The sequence below is a fragment of the Hyperoodon ampullatus genome, assembly GCF_949752795.1.
Source record: "Hyperoodon ampullatus genome assembly, chromosome: 14".
Taxonomy (NCBI): domain Eukaryota; kingdom Metazoa; phylum Chordata; class Mammalia; order Artiodactyla; family Ziphiidae; genus Hyperoodon; species Hyperoodon ampullatus.
Window position 1 is genome coordinate 61,658,165 of NC_136927.1, and position 22,474 is coordinate 61,680,638.

Sequence of the window (22,474 nt, forward strand, 5' to 3'; positions counted from 1 at the left end):
CTGTTGGGTAGACAACCCCCCAGGTCTACCACATATTGCTACCTCTTACTTCTTATTGGTTTCCTGGCAGAGCTTCCCTGCTGCAGTGCTGTGGCTCTGCAAATGGGGTGCCTGACATAGTGATTCCCTCAGCCCTAGGGGCAGCTGGGAGGGTCTTGAATGGCCAGAGTATCCATGCTGATTGCTTTTGCCATAGCAGTCCCTTCTGTTGACCACAGCGTGCAGTGCTATTTATAACATTTTCCTATGATTTTTAAGAGGGGGAGAAGGTTGGGAGCCCTGACCTTGTGTTCTATAGTGACATTCCCCTATTGAAGTGTGAGTGCTTTCAAATTATTTGCTCCCTCCAATTTATTTTTTAAACTGGAATGCACTTTAAAATCTGTTCTCTATCTAGCAAATCTGGGGTGTGGAGAGAGGACTGGAGTGGGGTAAGGGTGGGAGCTGGTACTGTAGTCCCAGAGTGAAAGTGGGGTATATGTTTGTACGGGTGGTGGTAGTAGTAAGCGGTCTTATTCCAGATTACTTTGAAGGCATTGCTGACAGATTTGGTTGTGGGATGAGGATGAGTCAAAAGATGAGTTAAGAGTGACTGCGGGGGAATTCCCTGGAGGTCCAGGTCCAGTGGTTAGGGCTCCGCACTGCAGGCAGCATGGTTGATCCCTGGTGGGGGGAAATAAGACCCCTCATGCCGTGTGGTGCGGGAGACTGGGGGTGGAGAATGAAAAAGAATGACTCCAGGAAGAGAGTTGCCACTTTGAGTTGGGGAAGAATGCTTTTGGGGAAATATTCAGTGTTAGAGTTGCCTCTTAGGCGCCCAAGTGGAGATGTTGAGTAGGCAGTTGGATGTATGTGTCTGGAATTCGATGGAGGCTAGAGAAGTGAGTCTGGGAGGCATCTAGAGTTGGCATCTGAAGTCACAAGACCGGAAGGGAGCACAAATGTAGTGAGAATGGACAGAGAAAAAGAGAGGGCTCGGTCTGAGTCCTGGGGCGACCTGGGAGTAAAGGGAGAAGAGGAGAAACCAGGAAAGGAGAAGAGAAGTAGGTAGGAAGCAACACAAGAGAGTGGTTTGCTGGACACCAGTTTAGAAAGTGTGTCAAGGAGGGAGTGATCCGTTGTGTCAAATGCTGCAGACAGGCTGAGTAAGATGAGAACTGAGAGATGACCGTGGGGATTAGCAAAACGGAGGTCACTGGTAGCGTTGACAAGGTCAGTTCCAGAGGAGAGGTGGAGAGGGTAAGCCTGACTGAACAGGCGGAAGGGAATGGGAAACAGTAGGCAAACCTCTCTAGAAGTTTTGCTGTAAAGTGAAGCAGAAACGGGAGGGTAGCTGGATGCTAAGTGGTCACTTTTTTTTAATAGGAGAAGTTAAACTATGTTGGTAAAGCGATGATAATAATACAGAGGAAAGGGTGATGGAGAAAACGGGAATTGCCCGGGGAATTTCATAGAGAAAATGAGTGAGGACAGGATTCAGTGCACAATTGTAGGAATCGGTGTCAGTAGGCAGTTTACACATAGTCTCAGGAGGGAGGCATGTAGGTGGGTAAATGAAGTAATGTGAAATTGTGAGTTTACCGAGCCCCATGATTTTCCTCGTAAAATAGGAAGCAACGTCATTAGCCAAGAGTAAGGATGGAGAAGGAATTGATGGAGGTTTGCTGAGAGGAGAAATATGACATAATTCTTTAGCATGATAGGCTGGGCCAGCTGAGGGGAATTTGAAACCACGATGAGAAGAATGTGGAGAGAGCTACTTTTTCCCTTGCGGTATTCGTTCCTCTAGGCGTTCGGTAGTCTGCGTCCGTTTCCTTGGAGACCAACACAGGCAAGAAAGCGGCAGGTCTCGCTGGGAAGTTTGAGTGGCCTTGGTTACCGCGCGACCCACGCTGAGACAAGGAAGTTGGAGAAGCCAAACAAATAGGCATCCCAAAAGATCGGGGCCCCAACGCCTCCGGACTCTTCTTCCATTCTCCCTAATGGCGCGCGTCTTTCCGAAATACGTAAAAGGCGTATGGAGGGGCGGTGGACCGCGCATGCGTGCGCCCAACCTATCTCTGGCTGGGTACTCGCCGGGTGTTGTCCCAAGGTCTTTTGACCCCGCCCTCCCCCCGCCCTATCTCCCTAGCCCCGCCTCCCCCTCGAGCTCTCCAGCTCCTGCTTGGCTCGTGTCCCTAGTGGGTGAGGTTTCGGCTTCGAGACCCCATGCCAGTTTCACGTTTGCTGCTTGCATCCCGTGGGTTGGGAATGATGGGAGTTCTTTCCCGCCCCAACACTTTCCAGACTCAACCACGCTGGGATTTGCTCCACAGTCCCCCAGTTCCAGGTTCTGGTGAGTCCAAGAGGGCTAGGGAAGGTATGTGGGTGGGGCTTGCTGACCCTGGGCTTGCAGTCAGCTTGCTCTCAACGCCCACGGCTGTGACTGTCCTGGGCAGTAGAATCCAGAAACCTGAATTCCAGGCCCGGCTCTGTCATGCATTTGCTGTGGGACCCGGGGCGTGGCTCTGAAGCTCAGTTTTCTCACCACCTATCAGGATGTAAGGGTGTATTATGCTGCTCTCTTATTTATCTCTGATTGCTTTCCTGTTGGGTCTTTTCCATGCCTTCTGTTTCTCGCAGTTCTTAGCACCTCCCAGCCGATGTGCTTAGTAAATTCTGGCTGGCTGCTGAAAAAGTGATAGCTAACACTTATGGAACACTTACCACATGCTTTACAAATATCATCTTTTGGAATTTTTGTACCAACCTGTGGAGGTAGCTTTTATAATTAGATCCAGTTTACAGATGAGAAAATTGAGGCTCGGAGAGGTAAATCCACTTGATCAAGGTTACAGATATCTGTAAGGGGGGAAGCTGGGATTTGAGCCCATGAGCTGTGTGACTGATTTGTGTTATGTCTGGTAGGATAATGTTCCACGGCAGCGGTCCAAGCAAAGAGCCAAGCCATCTACTCTGTCCCCAATCCCACGAACTGTCAACACTAAGAAAAGCAAAATGAAGACCCGGACTACCGTTCAGCCAGGTGGGCAGAGGCACTTGGGTGCTGGTGGAGTTGGTGACAGGATGGAGTGGATGCTCTTGGCCGTTGGTGACAACATTTATATCAGGGTAGGCTAACTGCTATAACAAACCATCCCCAGATATCAAGTATTAATACAGAAACATATTTCTCATTTATGTCGAAGTACATTTGTGGATCTAGCGGGGAGGGAGTAATCTTTTTCACGTGATCATTCAGGGATCTAGGCTCCATCACCTTGTGGCAATGACATTTTTTAAGGCCTTGAAGTCTTCTGCTGGGTACTTTTGCATCCTGCAGAGAGAGAAGAGAGAGAGCAAGAGTATGGATGATCCTGCCCTTTCTTTTTCAGGGCACAGACTTGAAGTGATACACATCACTTCTACTCATATTCCAGTGTCCATAACTCAGTCACATGCCTACCCTTAACCACAAGGGAAGATGGGAAATATAGTCCAACTATGTGTCCAAGAGGAAAAGAAAACAGGGTTTGGTGAACTTGGGATAATCTCTGCCACATCACTGTCATGCCTTCCAGGGGAGTTCTGAGGCCTTGGCTCAGGCAGACATGGGTTCAGACCTTCGTTCTGCCATCTGCTGTCTTGGGAAAGTGAGAGAGATGAATGAGTTTTTGTTTTCTCATTTGTAAAATGAGGACACTAATCCTTACCTGATAGGATTGTTGTGAGAATTAAATGAGAAGATCTGTGTAAAGCATTGTTATTCAGACCCAACACTCCTTTTAATGACAAATATTACAAATATTTTGTAATATTCCTTTAGTATCCTGAAATAAACTTTATAGATAATATAACCTACATACATATATAATTTTTAAATATTAATTTAATGCCATAACTGTAAAGGAAATGGAAAGTTATTTATAGTTAAATAAAGTATATTTCAGTATGTAAATGCTCAGGATGGAGTCCACTAGAAGACATTAGAAAGTCTTCAGAAGCTTACTCATAGATGTGGAGTCATGGTGAACATAACAGTTGCAAATGCAGAGTGACACACGGTGGGAAATCAGGGACTCAAAATACCAAGAGGGATTTTTCATTGCAGCTGTGATTTCCAAAGTGGTGCCCATCTCTTGGTAAAGTTCTAAACAAAAAAAGCACAATCTTCCCTTGATTGTAGCTGCTTTCTTGGAAAATTCAGCATTATAGTAAAACCCTGAAAAATATTCTTCGTGGCTATATGTAAAACAGAGTCAGGTTCTGGGGTCAGATTGTTATAAATAGGGGTTTTACCTATGTCATATCTAGTAGGACTTAGGAGAGTAATGCAGGACAGGAGAATTCTATGTTCTATGGGGTTGTCCTGTTCTGGGGGATGTCTCGTGTCCCTGGCCCCCACCTACAGATGCCAGTTGGGCCCCCAATGAGAACCCACAGATCCCCCCCTGCCAATATATCTAAAACACCCCTGTTGAGAGTCATTGATATAAAGTGATGAGCACAAGACCTGGTGGTAGTGACTGAATTTTTGTCTTTGGTCCTAGACCCTATTCAAACAGCATCTACAAGGAAACTCTTGCCCTTTTCTTTCACTGGGGAAGCGGTGAGATATGTAACTGACACACCCACAGCCAGAACAAAAGCAGTTACCATATACCAAGCACTTACTATGTGCTAGATACTGTTCTCAACACTTTACACCTATCACTTTATTTAATCTTCCCAACAACCCCATGAGGTGAGTGCTGTTGTTATCACCTCCTCTTACAGATGAGGAACCTGAGGCACAGACAGGTGTAACTCCCAAGGTCACAGGTAGGAGGGGCACATCCAGGCTGTGATATTTGGCAGTTTGGCTCCAGGACCCACAGTCAACTACTGGAGAAATGAAGTAAAAAATAAATATAAAATGTAAAACAGTAAAACTTTTAGAAAAAAACATAGGAGAGAAAAATCTTTGGGACTGATGGCCAAGTGAAGAGTTCTTTGACTTTACACAAACAGCTGGATCCATAAAAGAAAAATGAAATAAATGGACAAGTTGGACTTCATCAAAATTTAAGACTTTTGTTCTTTTAAAGACTCTGTTAAGAGTATGAAAAGACAAGCTACAGACTTGGAGAAAATGTTTGCAAACCACCTATCTGACAAAAGACTGCTTTGTAGAATATATTGGGAACCCTCAAAACTCAATAGAAAAACAATTCAGTTAGAAAATGGGCAAAAGACATGAAGAGGATTTCACCCAAAGAGGAAATACACATGGTAAATAAGCACATGAAAAGATGTTCAACATCATTATCCATTAGGGCTATGCAAATTAAACCACAATGAGGTGTCACTGCACACCTATCAGAATGGGTAAAATGAAAAATAGTAATAACACCAAATGTTGGCAACGAGGAGAAACTGGGTCATGCATACATTGCTTGTGGGAATGTGAAATGGAGCCGCCATTCTGGAAAAGAATATGGCAGTTTCCTATGAAACTAAACACACATTTCCCATAATGATCCAACAATTGCACTCTTGGGCATTTGTTCCAGAGAAGTGAAACTTATGGTCACACAAAAACCAGTGCAAAAGCATATCCAAAAGGATAAAATACCTAGGAATAAACCTACCTAAGGAGACAAAAGACCTGTATGCAGAAAACTATAAGACACTGATGAAAGAAATTAAAGATGATACAAACAGATGGAGGGATATACCATGTTCTTGGATTGGAAGAATCAACATTGTGAAAATGACTATACTACCCAAAGCAATCTACAGAGTCAGTGCCATCCCTGTCAAACTACCAAGGGCATTTTTCACAGAACTAGATCAAAAAATTTCACAATTTGTATGGAAACACAAAAGACCCCGAATAGCCAAAGCAATCTTGGGAAAGAAAAATGGAGGTGGAGGAATCAGGCTCCCAGACTTCAGACTATACTACAAAGCTACAGTAATCAAGACAGTATGGTACTGGCACAAAAACAGAAATAAGATCAATGGAACAGGACAGAAAGCCCAGAGATAAACCCACACACATATGGTCACCTTATCTTTGATAAAGGAGGCAAGAATATACAGTGGAGAAAAGACAGCCTCTTCAATAAGTGGTGCTGGGAAAACTGGACAGCTACATGTAAAAGAATGAAATTAGAACACTCCCTAACACCATACACAAAAATAAACTCAAAATGGATTAAAGACCTAAATATAAGGCCAGGCACTATAAAACTCTTAGAGGAAAACATAGGCAGAACACTCTATGACATAAATCACAGCAAGATCCTTTTTGACCCACCTCCTAGAGAAATGGAAATAAAAACAAAAATAAACAAATGGGACCTAATGAAACTTCAAAGCTTTTGCACAGCAAAGGAAACCATAAACGAGATGAAAAGACATCCCTCCAAATGGGAGAAAATATTTGCAAATGGAACAACTGACAAAGGATTAATCTCCAAAATTTACAAGCAGCTCATGCAGCTCAATATCAAAAAAACAAACAACCAAATCCAAAAATGGGCAGAAGACCTAAATAGACATGTCTCCAAAGAAGATACACAGATTGCCAACAAACACATGAAAGGATGCTCAACATCACTAATCATTAGAGAAATGCAAGTCAAAACTACAATGAGGTATCACCTCACACCAGTCAGAATGGCCATCATCAAAAAATCTACAAACAATAAATGCTGGAGAAGGTGTGGAGAAAAGGGAACCCTCTTGCACTGTTGGGGGAAATGTAAATTGATACAGCCACTATGGAGAACAGTATGGATGTTCCTTAAAAAACTAAAAATAGAACTACCATACGACCCAGCAATCCCACTACTGGGCATATACCCTGAGAAAACCGTAATTCAAAAAGAGTCATGTACCACAATGTTCATTGCAGCTCTATTTACAATAGCCAGGACATGGAAGCAACCTATGTGTCCATCGATAGATGAATGGATAAAGAAGATGTGGCACATATATACAATGGAATATTACTCAGCCATAAAAAGAAATGAAATTGAGTTATTTGTAGTGAGGTGGATAGGCCTAGAGTCTGTCATACAGAGTGAAGTAAGTCAGGAAGAGAAAAACAAATACCGTATGCTAACACATATATATGGAATCTGTAAAAAAGATAAAAGTTCTGAAAAACCTAGGGGCAGGACAGGAATAAAGATGCAGACATAGAAAATGGACTTGAGGACACTGGGAGGGGGAAGGGTAAGCTGGGACAAAGTGAGAGAGTGGCATGGACATATGTACACTACCAAATGTAAAATAGATAGCTAGTGGGAAGCAGCCACATAACACAGGGAGAGCAGCTTGGTGCTTTGTGACCACCTAGAAGGGTGGGATAGGGAGGGTGGGAGGGAGGGAGACACAAGAGGGAAAAGATATGGGGATATATGTATATGTATAACTGATTCACCTTGTTATAAAGCAGAAACTAATACACCATTGTAAAGCAATTATACTCCAATAAAGATGTTAAAAAAAAAAAAGACGATGTGGTGTGTATACACACACAGACACACAGGAATACTACTCAGCCATAAAAAAGAATGAAATAATGCCATTTGCAGCAACATGGATGGACCTAGAGATTACCAAACTAAGTGAAGTGAATCAGAAAGACAGATATCATATGATATCATTTATATGTGGAACCTAAAATATGATACAAATGGAACTTATTTACAAAACAGAAACAGACTCACAGACATAGAAAACAAACTTATGGTTACCAAAGGGGAAAGGTGAGTGTAGAGATAAATTAGAAGTTTGGGATTAGCAGATACAAACTACTATATATAAAATAGATAAACAACAAGGTCCTACTGTATACCATAGGGAACTATATATAAACTTGTTGTTTATTACAACAATATCTTGTAATAAACTATAATGGAAAAGAATATGAAAAGTATATATATATATATATATATATATATATATATATATATATAACTGAATCACTTTGCTGTACACCAGAAACTAAGACAACTTGTAAATCAACTGTTCTTCAATTTAAAAAAGTGAAAAAAAAAAAAGTGCATGAGAGTTTCAGAGTAGCCTTATTCGTAATACCCCCAAACTGGAAACAATCCAGATGTCCTTTAATGAGTGAGTAGTTAAACAAACTATGGTGGGCTTCCCTGGTGGCGCAGTGGTTGGGAGTCCACGTGCCAATGCAGGGGACACAGGTTCGTGCTCCGGTCCGGGGAGATCCCACATGTCGCGGAGCGCCTGGGCCGGTGAGCCGTGGCCGCTGGGCCTGCGCATCTGGAGCCTGTGCTCTGCAACGGCAGAGGCCGCAGCGGTGAGAGGCCCGCGTACCGCAAACAAACAAACAAACAAACAAAAACTATGGTACATCCATTCCGTAGCATTTAGTACTGTTCAGCAAGAAAAAGGAAAGAACTTTTGATACATTCACTAACTTGGATGAATCTCCAGAGAATTATGCTGAGTGAAAAAAGCCAATCTCAGAAGTGACATACTGTATGATTCCATTTGTATAACCATCTGGGAATGACAGAATTTGTAGAAATGGAGAACAGATTAGTGATTGACAGAGGTAGGGGGAGCATGGAAGGGGAGGGAAGTGGGTGTGGCAATAAAAGGCAGCACGAGCGATCCTTGTGGTTGTGGAAATGTTCAGTCTTTCAATGTCCTGGTTGTGATATTGTACTTAGTTTTGCAAGATGTTATGGTCGGGAAAAATTGGGTTAAGGGAACATAGGATTTCTCTGCATTATTTCTTAAGTAAATGTAATCTGAATTTATTTAAAAATAAAAAGTTTAATTACAAAAAAGATAAATCACGGCTACCACCATTAATGAAAAGAAATACTCCTTATTAAAGCGACAAATCTTCCTAAGTATTTAAGTTCAGCTTACAAATGTTATAATTTTTAAAAACCCTTGTGAAGGGGGTTTTGGAAGTTGGTTAATTAAATTCTCCTAAATCGTTTAAGCCACCTTTAAAATTTAATATATTCACTTTCATTTTCAAAAAGTTCGCTTGTTCTGATTAACAAAACCATTGGATATTTAATGTAATTCTTGTATATCTAATAAATAAACTTCTAAATATGGATAATCTTATGTTCATTTAAAAGTTGTGGTAATTTATACACATTTAATAAGAGTGTATTAAACCTTTCAACTTAAAACAAATCTAAATCAAAATCTCACTTACACATTTTAAATTAGAGCCACAAAATTAATCTATTAATCACTCCATCTCTCAAACAATACAATTAAATACCAGATACATACAGATAATTCATAACTTTAACACAAAATTACTCTAATTTTACTTTGTCACTTCAACACTTAATACTAAATTAAGGATATTGATCCATAAAAGAAATAATATTTTTCAAAAATGAACTGGGTTGCACCTCCAACAGAGATGTTGGCAGGGGCTGACAAGGCAGCAGCAGCGTTTGTGATGATCTGTGTGATTTGCCTCATAACTGCGCAGGACGCGTGGAGAGGAAGCAGGGGTTCTCAGAACATGCCCTCCGAATGCCTTCTTCTGATCTGAATTATTTTCGTGTACTTCTCATCTGGCAGGACCACAGCTTTTACAGGTGTTCCGGAGACAGCTGGTTAGCATTTTGCACGGCTCCTGTGCCTTTATCTGATGCTGTGGTCCTGATCCCAATTCTCAGGTCATTGGTAATAACAGTGACAACTAGTAATTTATATTTAGCACTGAATATGGGTTAGGCACTATTCCAAATACTTTATAGTAACTTCTTATTTAATTTCACTACAACTCTGTGAGGTAGGCATGATGATTATTTCTGTTTTACAGATGGGAAAGCTGAGGGACAGAGAGGTCATGTGACCTGCCCAAGGTCATATAGCTAGTAGAAGACAGAATCCAGATTCAAACGCAGGCTGTCTGGTTCATTAGTTGTTGCTATTAACCCCTACCCCTTCTGAGCTTGCCACCGGCCAGCTTGGTGGGAGAGATTGGGGATGTCTGGCCATCTCCTGCTGCTACCCCTCTCCTCCCCTCTGTTTAACCCCACAGTCACTGTGGTATGTGGAAGTCTCCTGGGCTTCTCTGTCCTTTATAACAAAGCTCAGAGTGGGGCCTGGGAGCTAACTGATGGATGTGAGCTTCATTCCTCAGTCTCACTGTCGTACATTTTAAGGACATGAGTGGATGGCATTGGGGTCTCTCATGGCTGGTGCATTCCCTGGGACCTGACCCCAGACCTGCCTCTACCCTCACACTCTCTCTGTCCTTTCCTATACCCTAGGGTTGCAATCCAAGCCCACCTTGTGGATGACAAGCCAGCCGAGGGATCCACTAGAACTGCGCAGAGGAAAGTTGGACCCGGGGAAGACACAGAGCAAAATCCAACTAATGAGAGTATGACGAGCATCTTTCCACAGGCACCAGGGCCCAGGGCAGGGGGCGGGGGATGGCGATAGCAAACACGCACTGAGCACTTCATGGGTGCCTGACTTGACCCCTCCTCCTCACAGCAACCCCGTGGGCACGCTTATCATCATCCCTCTTCTACAGATGGGGAAACCGAGGTGCAGGGGGATGACACAGACCACGCAGCTAGAAAATGCGGTACCAGGGGTCAAAGCCAGTTAGGCAAACAGCAGTTTGCCTTTGTTTTTGTATTTTTTGGCCGCGCTCCAAGGCATGTGGGATCTTAGTTCCCTGACCAGGGATCGAACCTGCGCCCCCTGCATTGGGAGCACAGAGTCTTAACCACTGGACCACTAGGGAAGTCCCTTGCCTTTGTGCTTAAGACTCAGGAAAAAGATCAGAATCACTTTTTTTTTTTTTAGCATTAATGACTACAATGCATTAAAACATGAAATATATGAACATCTATAAAAGAACAAATAAAACCAACTTGCTGTTCACCTTTGGAGGATCACAGGGAAACAAATCACTAATTTTTTTTTTTTACTTAAAACTATAGAAATTTATTGTCTCACAGTTCTGGAGGCCGGAAGTCCAAGATCAAGGTGTTGGCAGGACTATGCTCCCTCTGAGCAGAATCACTTTTTATTTTACTGCACTAGGAACACAATTTAGTGGCTTGTTCATTTTAAAATTTCCAGTAAATTAGCCTTTCATGGAATACAGTGCATCTTAAAGCAAGGCTTAGGAGCTTACTATTAAAAAATTTCACATCAACTAATAGAACTTTTGAAAATTGATTTTCTTACCATCCATTGTTTTTTTATGGCTTCTGAACATTGTTTCAAAGTATTTGAAATGACTAGAAGAAGAGGGGGCTTTTGTGTCCATAGGAGAAAGTAAAATACCAAATACTATAAATACTACAAAATACTATAGAAGAATTCTTAACTTCTTCAGGAAAGTTTTTAATATGATGAGTCAATGAGCAATGACTGTTATATAAGGGAATAGGGAAAAATGTATTTGCCTTGAAACCTTTTTTTTCCTTTAACCTTCAATTTTGCAAAAATGGTTTAGAGGCAGCCCTGCATTTGTAAAGTAGGAACTCATATTTCTGATGTTATTTTTATCCTGACTTTAGAAGGGTTTATGTGTTTTTGTTTGAAACATGAACTTGGACAATTGGCTCTAAAAGTTGTGCTCCTAACGAGTTCCTAATACTGTCTCTTGTAATCATTCATTTGTTTAGTCAACAAATATTTGAGCACCTACTATGTGCCAGACCCTGTTCTAGGTGTGGGGATTCACCAGTGATGTGGCCTCTGACCTTAGGGAGCTCACATTCTACTCGGGGAGACAGACAATAAGTAAGACAGATAAAAATGTAATATGTGTAGTGAGGGTAAGAGCTATGAAGAAGTGTAAAATAAGGTTAGGGGCTAAAGAGGCACAGAGGGTGGAGTAGCCATGACTGTTTTAGGAGGGTGGTCAGGGAAGGCTGCTAAGGTGGTGACATCTGAGGGGGAATGTTCCAGGCTGAGGAACTGGAAGTGCAAAGGCCCTGAGGTTGGTGTGAGGTCAGTGATGGGCCAGGTGATGAGGAAGGAAGATGGTGGGCTGTGGGGGGAAGGAGATAGCTTGTAAACAGCCCTGTAGTCCATGATTAGGCTTTGTGTTTGTATAGAGTAAGGCAGGAAGACCCTGGAGGATTCTGAGTAGAGTGGGGATATGATCTGACTTAGATTTTCACAGGAGTCCTTGGGCTGCTGCTGCTGTGTGCAGAACGGGCTGTGGGGACAAGGGGGAAACAGAGCAAGGGAGCAGAAGTGACTCAGTTGGTTTGTTCTTGGATATGAAGTAGGATCCTGACTCTGCCCCTCAGCCTTAGGACAGTCACTTATTCGATCAACAACTCCTGAGAGAATGCCTATGATATGCCAGGCACCAAGCCGGGTGTTGGGGACACAGCCATGAACACGGCCCTTAGAATTGGTGCTATGACGGAGCTTATACTTTAATGGGGAGACACATAATAAATGAATTAAAACCCCCAAAGAATAGTACTCATCAGTTTATTCAACCCATACTTATGGAGCTCCAGGCACTGTCCTGTGTGCTGGAGATACCTATAGCTGTGATAAAACAACCAAAGCCCCTGCCCTCCTGGCTGTAAAATTCTAGTTGAGTAGACAGACACGAAACAAGATAATAAGAAAAACATGTTATGTTTGGTAGTGATGAGTCCTAGGAGAAAAATAAATTGGGAAAAGGGGAGACATAATTACAAACTGTAATTATGTAATTACAAATTGGGTAAGGGTCAGGACCGACACAAAGCAGGGTTTCTACCCTAGAGCTGGTGGTCAGGGAAGATCCATTTCTAGAGCAGAGGTCATTAATTCTACACTTTATCAGAATCACCTGGGAGTGGGGCTCAGTGGGCCCGAGACTCAGAGACTGGCATTTTTCACAAGATGCTTCTGGTCCGTGTGGGCCATATTTGGAGATGTTTTGGTCTGGAGATGTGAAGGCAAGATGGTGGAGTGGCTAGGAGCCCAGACTTCAAGGACAACGGCTCTGCGATGTGTGACCTTGGGTAAGGTACTGCATCCCTCTGACCCTCAAGTTCTGCTTCTCTAAAGTGGGGATAATAATAGTCCCAAGTGGGCTTCCCTGGTGGCGCAGTGGTTGAGAGTCCGCCTGCCGACGCAGGGGACACGGGTTCGTGCCCTTGTCCGGGGAGATCCCACATGCAGCGGAGCAGCTGGGCCCGTGAGCCATGGCCGCTGAGCCTGCGCGTCCGGAGCCTGTGCTCCGCAACGGGAGAGGCCACAACAGTGAGAGGCCCGCGTACCGCAAAAAACAGAAACAAAAACAAAAATAATAGTCCCAACTGAGGTAGTGCGTGGGAAGTGCTTAGCATACTTTAGAGTTCATAATAAGTACTCTATGCATTTGCACTATTACTCATTATTGTGTGAGGAATATGGCAGCTGAGGGCTAGGAAGAGGTAGTTTCTAGCAAAGGACAGAGAAATGAAGAACAGAAGGAATAAAGAAGAGAGCACATAGTCTGGCAGAGGTGGAGGGTGAGGACCGGTGAGAATGGTGACTAGTCACTGAGTGTGTGAGGCGCGCCACTAAGTGGTTTGATTGTGAATATTACCTCATCTGTTTTTTATAGCAGCAGCTCTCTGAAGCCGGTATTAGTTTCCTAACATACGGAATGAGTATAGCAGGGTTCTGGGAGGCTAACTAACTTGCCCAGGGTCCCTTAGGTGGGAAGTGGCAGAGCTGGCATTTGAACCAAGGTGTGTCGAGGCCTAACATCCAAGTGTTTATTTTTTTGCGGTACGCGGGCCTCTCACTGTTGTGGCCTCTCCCGTTGTGGAGCACAGGCTCTGGACGCGCAGGCTCAGCAGCCATGGCTCACGGGCCCAGCCGCTCCGCGGCACGTGGGATTCTCCCGGACCGGGGCACGAACCCGCGTCCCCTGCATCGGCAGGCGGACTCTCAACCACTGCGCCACCAGGGAAGCCCACATCAAAGTCTTGATCCCTGTGAGGTTCAGCCCACCTTGCAACTTTAGGCCCACTCAGTTCCTCATCTTAGTGTAGTGGAAAGATAGACATTGGGAGTCAGAAGTCTGCCTTTCGAGTTCCGGTGCCACTACTTCCTGTCTGTGCAACTTTGGGGCAGTCATGTAACCTGCCTGAACATCCACCTATCAGTAAATTAGAGCTGGGGAACATAGGGTTGTTGGAGGGTAAGCTGATACCCTGAGCCGCCTGCTGAGTGAGGCGCCCTCAGCAGTTGTTCTTGTTATTATTATTGTAGGTTATGTGTACCTGCTTGGGGGCCCTTAGGCAAGTCCCTTAATCCCTTAGAGGCTCATTGTTTTCCCAGGGGCTTTTGTATGTAACAGTCCTCACCCAGCTCAGCTGCCTGATGAGAAATGGTAGCGATTATCATCCACTCTGCCTCTACTGCTTCTTCTCCAGACAAGGCCCGTCTCCTCGGCCATCTTCTTTCCTACCTGGGCGTTTTCTATTATTGCTAGTACTATATAGTTCATCGAGTCTAAGAAGCCATTGATAATAAGGCGTACCTTTATCTTAATTACCCATTAATAAAATATTTGTCAATTAGACTGTAACACGCCACCAACTGTAAGATATATCCCCACCTCAGAGTGTAAAATTATGGGAAAATGGGTGTTTCAGAAAGGATGAAATAATTCAAGGTGCTCTGACCCGCAGACAATGGGGAACCGCCGCCCAGCTCGGGTGGCATTTACCAGTCGAGGCCACAAGGGGGCGGATTGCGGCGGGAGGGAAGTGGTCCCTAGGCTCCCGGAGGTTCCGGCCAGCTCCGCGCATCACGGAACACTGCCCCCCTTCCCTGTTCCTCCGCTTGCAGACGATGCTCAGGAACCGGCAAGCCGCGCACCAGGAGCTCTGCGATCACGAGGACTTCCTCACCAAGCTCTGTGGGCAACTGATCAAGACCATCCAGGACACGGACGACAGCTCGGCCCTGAAAGTGCGGGGGATGCTGCAGCAGGAGGACGTCTTCATGGTGAGCCCCCACCGTGGCCCCGCAGCCCTGCCTCTGCCCTGCGTTGCGGTCCAGCCCGCGACGCCGCCCTCCTGAGCGCTTGGGCGCCCTCTCCTGCTTTCTCCCGGCCTCTCCCGGCCCGTTGCGCAAGCTGCCTCCTCCATGTGGAGGATACATCTCTTACACACTCCGCCGCCCCCCGCCCACCTACCTGGGCTTTGGAATCAGACTGGGGGTGTGGGGGGGGTGGGGACTCATCCCCATCAGCACTTATTAGCTGGAAGACTTTGAGTTAACCTCTGAGCCCTGAAAAACTGGGGCACAACAGCACCCACCCCGAAGAGTTGTGCCTGGCACACAGTATGTGTGGGGTTGGGTTTGGAGACTCCTCTGAGGAAGTGCTGAGTCCTCCGACAGTCCGCGCTTTGGCCGCACCAGTGGAGGCTTGGGGTGAGCTGACGCCCCTCCCCGCCCCCCACTCCCACAGACCATCGCTGACATCTTGGAGTACTCAAACAAGAAGAAGCTGCACCAGATGAAGTGTGAGCTTCAGGAATGGGAGGAGAAGGAGGAATCCAAGATACACAGTAAGAATACCTGGGGCTGACTCCCTGACCCTCACCTGGCCCTCTGGGCAGGTCAGCTGCTGGGCATTCCCCTTGCACCTCCCTTTCAGAAACCATCAGGCCCATCACCTCCCTTCTGAGGCCGATGGGACTGCTAAGATGCACAGCTGACAGCTTACTTCTCAAGCACTTAGTGCTTGCAGGCCCTACGTGCTTTGTTTTTATGGGCTCACTCTCCATCATTCCGACTACCTGTAAGGCAGGGAAGTTTTTCTTTTCTCCCATTTTACAGATGAGGCAACTGAGGGTAAGGGAAGTGAAGTAGCCTGTTGAAGGTTACACAGCTAAGAACCAGCATCCAATCCCAGCCTCCCTCTTTCTTGCCAGGGTCCCTCTGGGAGTCAGTGGCTGGAACAGGTCACTGGCCACAGACCTGCTGAGCCTGTGGTTTCTTTCCCCTGAGCAGACTAGAAGCCTTCTGAGGGGAGGGGCGGTGTGTCAGGCAGCCTTAGATGCTGGGGATCCCCTCCATGGAGGGTGGCAGGATAGACTGTCTTACTCCTGCCCTGGTCATGTCTTGGGAGCCAGTGTTGCCCCATTTCACTGGGCTCATTGCTTTGGGAGCGTGTGTATGAGGGGACTGAGGTCCAGAGAGGGAGGGTCTTGGTGAGGGTCATGCAGTGGCAGTGGCAGAGCCGGGGCTTGCCAAGGGATTTTGCACGGGGATAGTTTCTTTCCTACCCAGCATTGCCTCTTCTCCTGTGAAGGCAGAGAGCTCTCTAGGGGCTTAACTGTCCACCACCTCCTAGCCTTGTGTGAACTTGCTTCAGCCCAGACCCCAACTCATTGGTCAAGGAGAGCTTTGCCTCTTGGGTCTCCCCAGAGGGGTTCTTGAGGGAGGGTCCTGCCTTCTGTCCCTCCTGATCTCTTCAGACCTGGAGCAGCAGGTGGAACAGCTGGATGCCAAGATCGAGAAGGTCCATAAGAAAGTGAGCTTCATGAGCACTTACATGGACCGTGAGTATCCCATCAAGTCGGTCCAGGTTGCCAACCTTGTGCACCAGCTGCAGCAGGTGAAGGACAGCCAGCAGGTAGGTGAGCCCATGGCCTTGCCTCGCCAGACCATGTGGGAGGCAAGGCTGGTGGCCAACACCCTCCTGCTGACCCCCAGGATGAGCTGGATGACCTCAGTGAGATGTGCAGAACGGTCCTGGCATCTATGTCCAACCAGATTCAGAATAAGAAAAAAAACCTACTGAGGTCTCTGGTGGTGGTGAGTAGCCAGCCACTATGGCAGGTATCCAGGTCCTGCCCCCAGCCCTGCTTTTTTCCCTGTCCTCTGCCTCCAGGTCCCCCCCACACCCACCATGCTACCCAGTGCATGGTAGCCCCTGGGGCCAGACTTGGGGGCCAGACCTCTCCTTCCTCTGCAGAAAATCCAGCATGCTCATCAGGAAGCACTCCTGCAGAAGACTTGGAATAGCCGGGTCATACTGAAATACATGGACAAGTTCCGAGAAGTGAGTGGGCAGCAAAGGTGGTCGTCACCCCTGTGCTAGAGCAGGAGGGTGGGTGGTCCCCAGGACCTGTGGGAGTCAGGCTTGTCCTGATCTGGTGCTCATCAGGTCTCTGACTCTGCTGTTAGCCTTCCTCCTTGGCAGTGCCATTAATGCCACTTGTTATTCATCTGAGAAGGGGATTTGTGCTGGCCTAGGGTTTGCCTCATTAACCAACACCACCAGCCATGACCCATCAGCAACATCACCAAGCATCACCACACGACCGTCACTTTAATTTCACTACCCAACCCCGGTCTTCACCTCTTTAATTCTTGCCATTGACCATCACTCATGACCAGTGTTAATGAAGTCCACCATCACCATCCTCTCGCGGTAATTTCCGTTATCTTGCACCTTCATCAGTTATCCGAGTGAATGGCCTTCATCGTCTTCACCAGCCCCCATTAATTCTCACTGTCAAGCGCTGCCACCCATTTGCAACCTGTCTCCATTCTCCACGGTCCCCTCACCCTTTCCAGCACCATCAAACATCGTCGGTAACTTGTGAGCCAGCCCTGCCCTGCACAGCGAGGACCCCCCTCTGGAGTCCAGAAGTCCCAGTGACAAAAGTGACAAAGCCCAGGCCATTTCTGTAGATGAATGAGGAATAACCCTTGTTCATTTTGCCCTTTTCTCCCTTTGGTTGGAGAATGTTTCGTTTCTCACTTTCCCCTGCTCTCCTCAGTTTATAGACCGTTTTGAGGAGGAAATACCCATATTAAGGGCTGAGATGGAACAGCTCCAGTTTCAGATCTTGGAACCCCGAGAGATTGTATTTGCGGACATTCTGCTTCGGAGATCCAAGTATGTGATTCTTGTGTAGCTACCTCTTAAACTAGCCATGCTCTGGACTCGAAGAAGCTCTCTGTTCTCGGGGAAGGCAGCCTGGTGGAGAAGGCAGGAGGCTGGGTTTTTGCTTTGGCTCTGCCACTGACTGTGTAGCAGATGTGACCTTTCCCATCTTTGGGCTTAGTGTCCCATCTCTGCACAGCAGGCTGAGTTAGGTAATCTCTCTGGACGCTTCCAATTCCAGATTCCATGTTTCAACCAAGTGGGTGCGCCCCTAAGCTCTTGGGGTGTTCAGGAAGACAGTGTTGAGTGGGGTGGTCGGCTCCAGAGAAGAATGGCCTAGAAGGCACACTGCAGGGAGAGAAGGGTATTCTCTCTGTGGGGCCGAATTCTGGGCCCCAAAGGAAGGACTTCCCTCCTTCCAAAACCAGTTCTCTGCCTGCCCTCCCTTGGGTCAGGCCCTCTGGGTCTGAGGGTGAGGATCCCACCAGGCCACGCCTCTCTATGTGGGGCAGATCTTACCATCTGCAAATTATTTTTCTTCTTCTTAGCTTCTATGTCTCTCCTTCTCTTCCTCTCCCTTTCCTTCCTCCTCCTCTACCTCCTATTCTTCATTCTCCTCTTATTTTCCTTAAAAAGTACTGTCAAATTTATGATGTGCCTATGGAGCACCAGGCACGGTGAGTGCAAGCAACCCTTGGCTCTGCCACCATGGAGCCAAGGAGGGGACCAGACATTAATGGATAACGAGCCACTGACAAATGTCCCGTGGCAACTGACCCCAGAGCTGCTGAAGCAGAGGTATGGATGTGGCGCTGGCAGAGCGTAGCCCGGACAGGGAGGAGGCTGGAGGGTCAAGAGAGGTTCCCCTGAGAATGTGACAGTTTAAACCAAGGTCTGAAGGATGATGCATACAAGTTCACTGGGCAAAAGGGGCTGAAGGGAGAACTGAAGGAAGAACATTTCCAGGTGGTGGTGCTGGCGTCTTGGGGGGTGTGGTGAGTAGGCACCGTTGTCCTTATCTGAGCTCTGAACACATTGAAATAAGACTGAAAGGGGTAAGGCAGACATGGGCCAGACTCTCACTTTTATTCTGATAAAGTGGATTTTAGAGAATGTATCAACAGCTTCTATCTCCAGATATGTTGGCTTCTGAATACTGAACCCAGAGTCAGGCAGATCGAGCTCCTTGGTCAGCTGTGTGGGGGCAGAGGAGAGTGTAGTCCTTGCAGGCTGCTCGTTGCTGGGAGAGAACAGGGCAGGGCCACCCGTGTCCCATCCTATTCTCCAGACTCACTGCTCAGCTCGTTGTACCCCTTTCCAGGGGCAGAGTGGGTAGAGAGGCTGGGGAAGTATGCCTGCCGAGGCCCTTCCACGGGCAGGGAGACACCAGGAATGGGAGAAGCGTTCTCCTCCTAAAATGTGGGAATGGCGCATCCCTAGGCAGAGCTTCTCCAACCAGAATGTGCACAGGAATCACCTAGAGATCTCGTTACAAAGCAGATGCTGAACCGGTAGGTCTGGAGTGGGGCTCGGGAGTCAGCATTTCTACGAAGCTCCTGGGTCAGGCTGATGCTGCCAGTTCCTGGATCACAAGCCGAGCAGTGAGGCTGTGCAGGATGTGTGGTAGGAGGGAACTTGGCGTTTACCAGGAGCCGAATGAGGCTGGAATGCAGAGTGATGGGGAGAGTAACGGGGTAGGAACCCCCGTGCAGGGCCCGGTAGACCCAGGGAAGAGTTTGGTACTTGACCCTGAAAGCAAAGAAATTGTAAGCTGAGTGGTGACATCAGATTTGCATTCCAAGAAAAGTCACTTTGAAAAGAGGGTGGAGAAGATATTGGAGAGGGGCCAGAGGAGGTGCTGGGAGTCTGGTTGGGTGTGACGGCAGTCGTGTGTGTAGGGGGTGGCTTGGCCACGGTGGTGGCAGAAGAGAGAGGAGAGATGGATGGAGTGGAGAAGTATTGAAGAAGGTAAATCCTTAGGCCTTGGTGATATTTGGATGTGGGAAGTCAAGGACAGGGAGGTGTCAAGAATGACCCCTGGGATTCTGGCGTTTGTAACAGGGTGGGTAGTGGTGCCAGGTCCAGAGAGAGGGAAGGCTGGGGCCGGGGGGTGAAGGATGCTTACGCAGGTCAGTCAGCAGTTGACTGGGACACTGAGTTTAATTTACAGAGACCTCAGCGTGGAGCTGTCAGGTAGGCAGTTGGGGGTACGAGTGTAGATATCAGAAGACAGATATTGACTGGAGATGGAAATTTGGGCATTGCCAGTAGAGAGATGCATTTTGTTTTTTTACTATTATTTTGAACAATTTCAAATATACAGAAAAGTCGAGAGAGTATTATAATGAATACCCAGTTACCCATCTAGATTTAGAAATAGTTATATTTTTGCCATATTGGCTTCATCTTCATTTCTTCCTTTTTCTTTCTTCTGAAATGTTGTAAATTGCAGACATCCTGACATTTCATGTCTAAATCCTTCAGCGTGCGTCAGTGTGTACCATGAGAGTGGGTTAGAGAACTGGGAGGGCGAATGTAATCCTGGAGCCTTGTAAATGTTCGTGCTGGTCACTGAGATGGGAAAATAGTGCAGATGGGAACCCACTGCTCTTGCTACTTTTATGGAAAGAATAATGCCTGTTATTTACTGAGCACTTATTACACGCTGGCACGGTCTCATTTAATCTTCCCATCGGTGACTGAAGGTGGACCCTCCCCACTTGACAGATGAGGAAACGAGGCTCGCCTGGGGTCTGTCACATAGTGAGTGCTTGTTACATAGGTGCCCGGTGAAGTCCAGAGGCTCAGAGGGGAGAAGCAGTGTGCTCAAGGTGACACAGAGTTAGGCTTCCAAACCAGTCATCCTGACTCCAGAGAGAGTGCTTGTCCTGAGGGGCCCCAGCACTTCAGAGCTGAGCTCTTGTTTCCTCTTGGCCTCAGAGCTCTGTGGGGCAACATGAGTCCAGCCAAACCAGTTCCTTTTCCATTTTGACACGTGTGTGTGTGTGTGTGTGTGTGTGTATGCTGTAAGGTCACAGGTTGTGTTTTGGGCTCCCCAAGCGAGTACCGGTGTTCTAAAGAGCAGGACTCCTCTGAGGCCGTGCTCCCCTACCTGCAGCTCTGGCGCCCCTGCTTGGTGTCTCACACCCCTCTTTGCTGTTTCCTACCAGGTGCACCCCTGACATGGACATCAACCTCAACATCCCTGTGGAAGAGCTGCTGCCTTTCTAGATGGCGGGGCCATGGGCCACCCCTCCCTCCCTGGTCTCTTCCCCACACCCAGAGCCTTGAGTTCTCTCCTTCCAAGACCACGTCCCCATCCAGACCCTGGTCTGCAGTTCCTCCCTTCCTCATACTCCCTCCCTCCCTCCTTTCCTTCCTTTCTTCTTCCTTTTTTCTTTCCGCTTCCTGCATCGCCCTCTCCCTCCATTCTTTTGGCTGGTGCTGCTACTTGAGCCAGGTAGGAATTCCTCGTCAAGTCCTTTTTACCAATAAAGCTGGGTTTGCCTTTGCTCTTTGCCAGTGCCTGGGGCTTCCTGAGAAGCCTAGGTAGGAATGGATTTTGTCTTAAGATTAGGGGTGGGCAACTGTGCTGCCTGCACCTGGGGCTCCAAACTTCTTGAGAAGTGCTGGAGCGCCGCCCCCTGCCGGAGTCTCCATGGTTCTGTGGCTCCGGGCCACCCCCTCCCTGGTGCAGTGCGACTCCAGTTTCCCACCTGATTTGTGCCCAGACCTGTTGAGGCCAGTTCCCGGGTGGAGGGGGGATTTCTTGAATTTGATACACCTGGGAACTTGCTGGACCTTCACTGCTGCTGGCCATCTCTTTTCCAGTCCAGCCGTCTGTCTGTCCACCGCTTCTACCCCAACGGTGTATGGACGTGAACACCAACTCATCCTCAGGCGCCTAGTCAGGCACTGTTCCCTGCCACATACTCTTTCACGGTGGACTTAAGAGGGGCGCTGCCTGGACCCCCCTCAAGCAAGGGCTTTTGCTCCGGTTACCAGGAGGGCCACTGGCAGGTGGCCTCCAGCTGCCAGTGACTTGGGGCTTTGCCTTGGCTGCAGAGAGCCAGGCCTCTTCCCACCTTCCATGATGCTTAATGTGCCAACACCAAAGGCTGTTCTGGCCCCAGGGCTGCTTGGAGGGTGGGCTGAAACTGCCCCTGCACCTGCACTGCAGCTTGAGCCCTCCCTCTGCCCAGCCCCGTGTACCTCCCTCTCCTCCCTCCTTCAGCCGGTCCCAAGGACACTCAGTAGTCAACGTCCTGTACCCTATGCTCTGTCTCCGAATTGGCCTCCCTGGGGACCCAGACTGTTCCCACTCCCAAGAGCCTCTGGCCACTCACAGATCCCCTCTGTGTGTTGGGAGACTTTCGGTTACAGGTAACAGAACATCCAAGTCAAATTGGCCAAAACAATAAAGGGCTCAGGTACATAAATATTCTAGGTGAGGCGAGGCTTTAACCAGAAATCACCGAGTTTCTCTTTCTCTACTTTGTTCTCCAGGGTGTTTCCTCTTGCTGCAGCCAGCACTCCCTGTGGTCCCAGTATGGCTGCCAGCACCTCCTGGGCTGTAGGATTCCTTGTTCTTGTCCTGCTGGAAGTAGACAG

The 22,474-nt window shown here is 47.3% G+C and overlaps 1 protein-coding gene across 1 annotated transcript; it reads left to right on the forward strand.

Annotated features, from left to right (window-relative positions):
• Positions 1-2,997: 2,997 nt before the first annotated feature.
• Positions 2,998-21,116, forward strand: LOC307063342 (uncharacterized protein C20orf96; the record flags this gene model as incomplete). The annotated part of the gene is made up of 9 exons (XM_079719412.1): positions 2,998-3,025; positions 10,263-10,375; positions 14,809-14,967; positions 15,434-15,533; positions 16,446-16,603; positions 16,684-16,785; positions 16,946-17,032; positions 17,757-17,875; positions 21,034-21,116. The coding sequence occupies 9 exons, from the start codon at positions 2,998-3,000 to the stop codon at positions 21,092-21,094; spliced, it is 927 nt and encodes a 308-aa protein (XP_079575538.1). The 3' UTR covers positions 21,095-21,116.
• Positions 21,117-22,474: the final 1,358 nt, after the last annotated feature.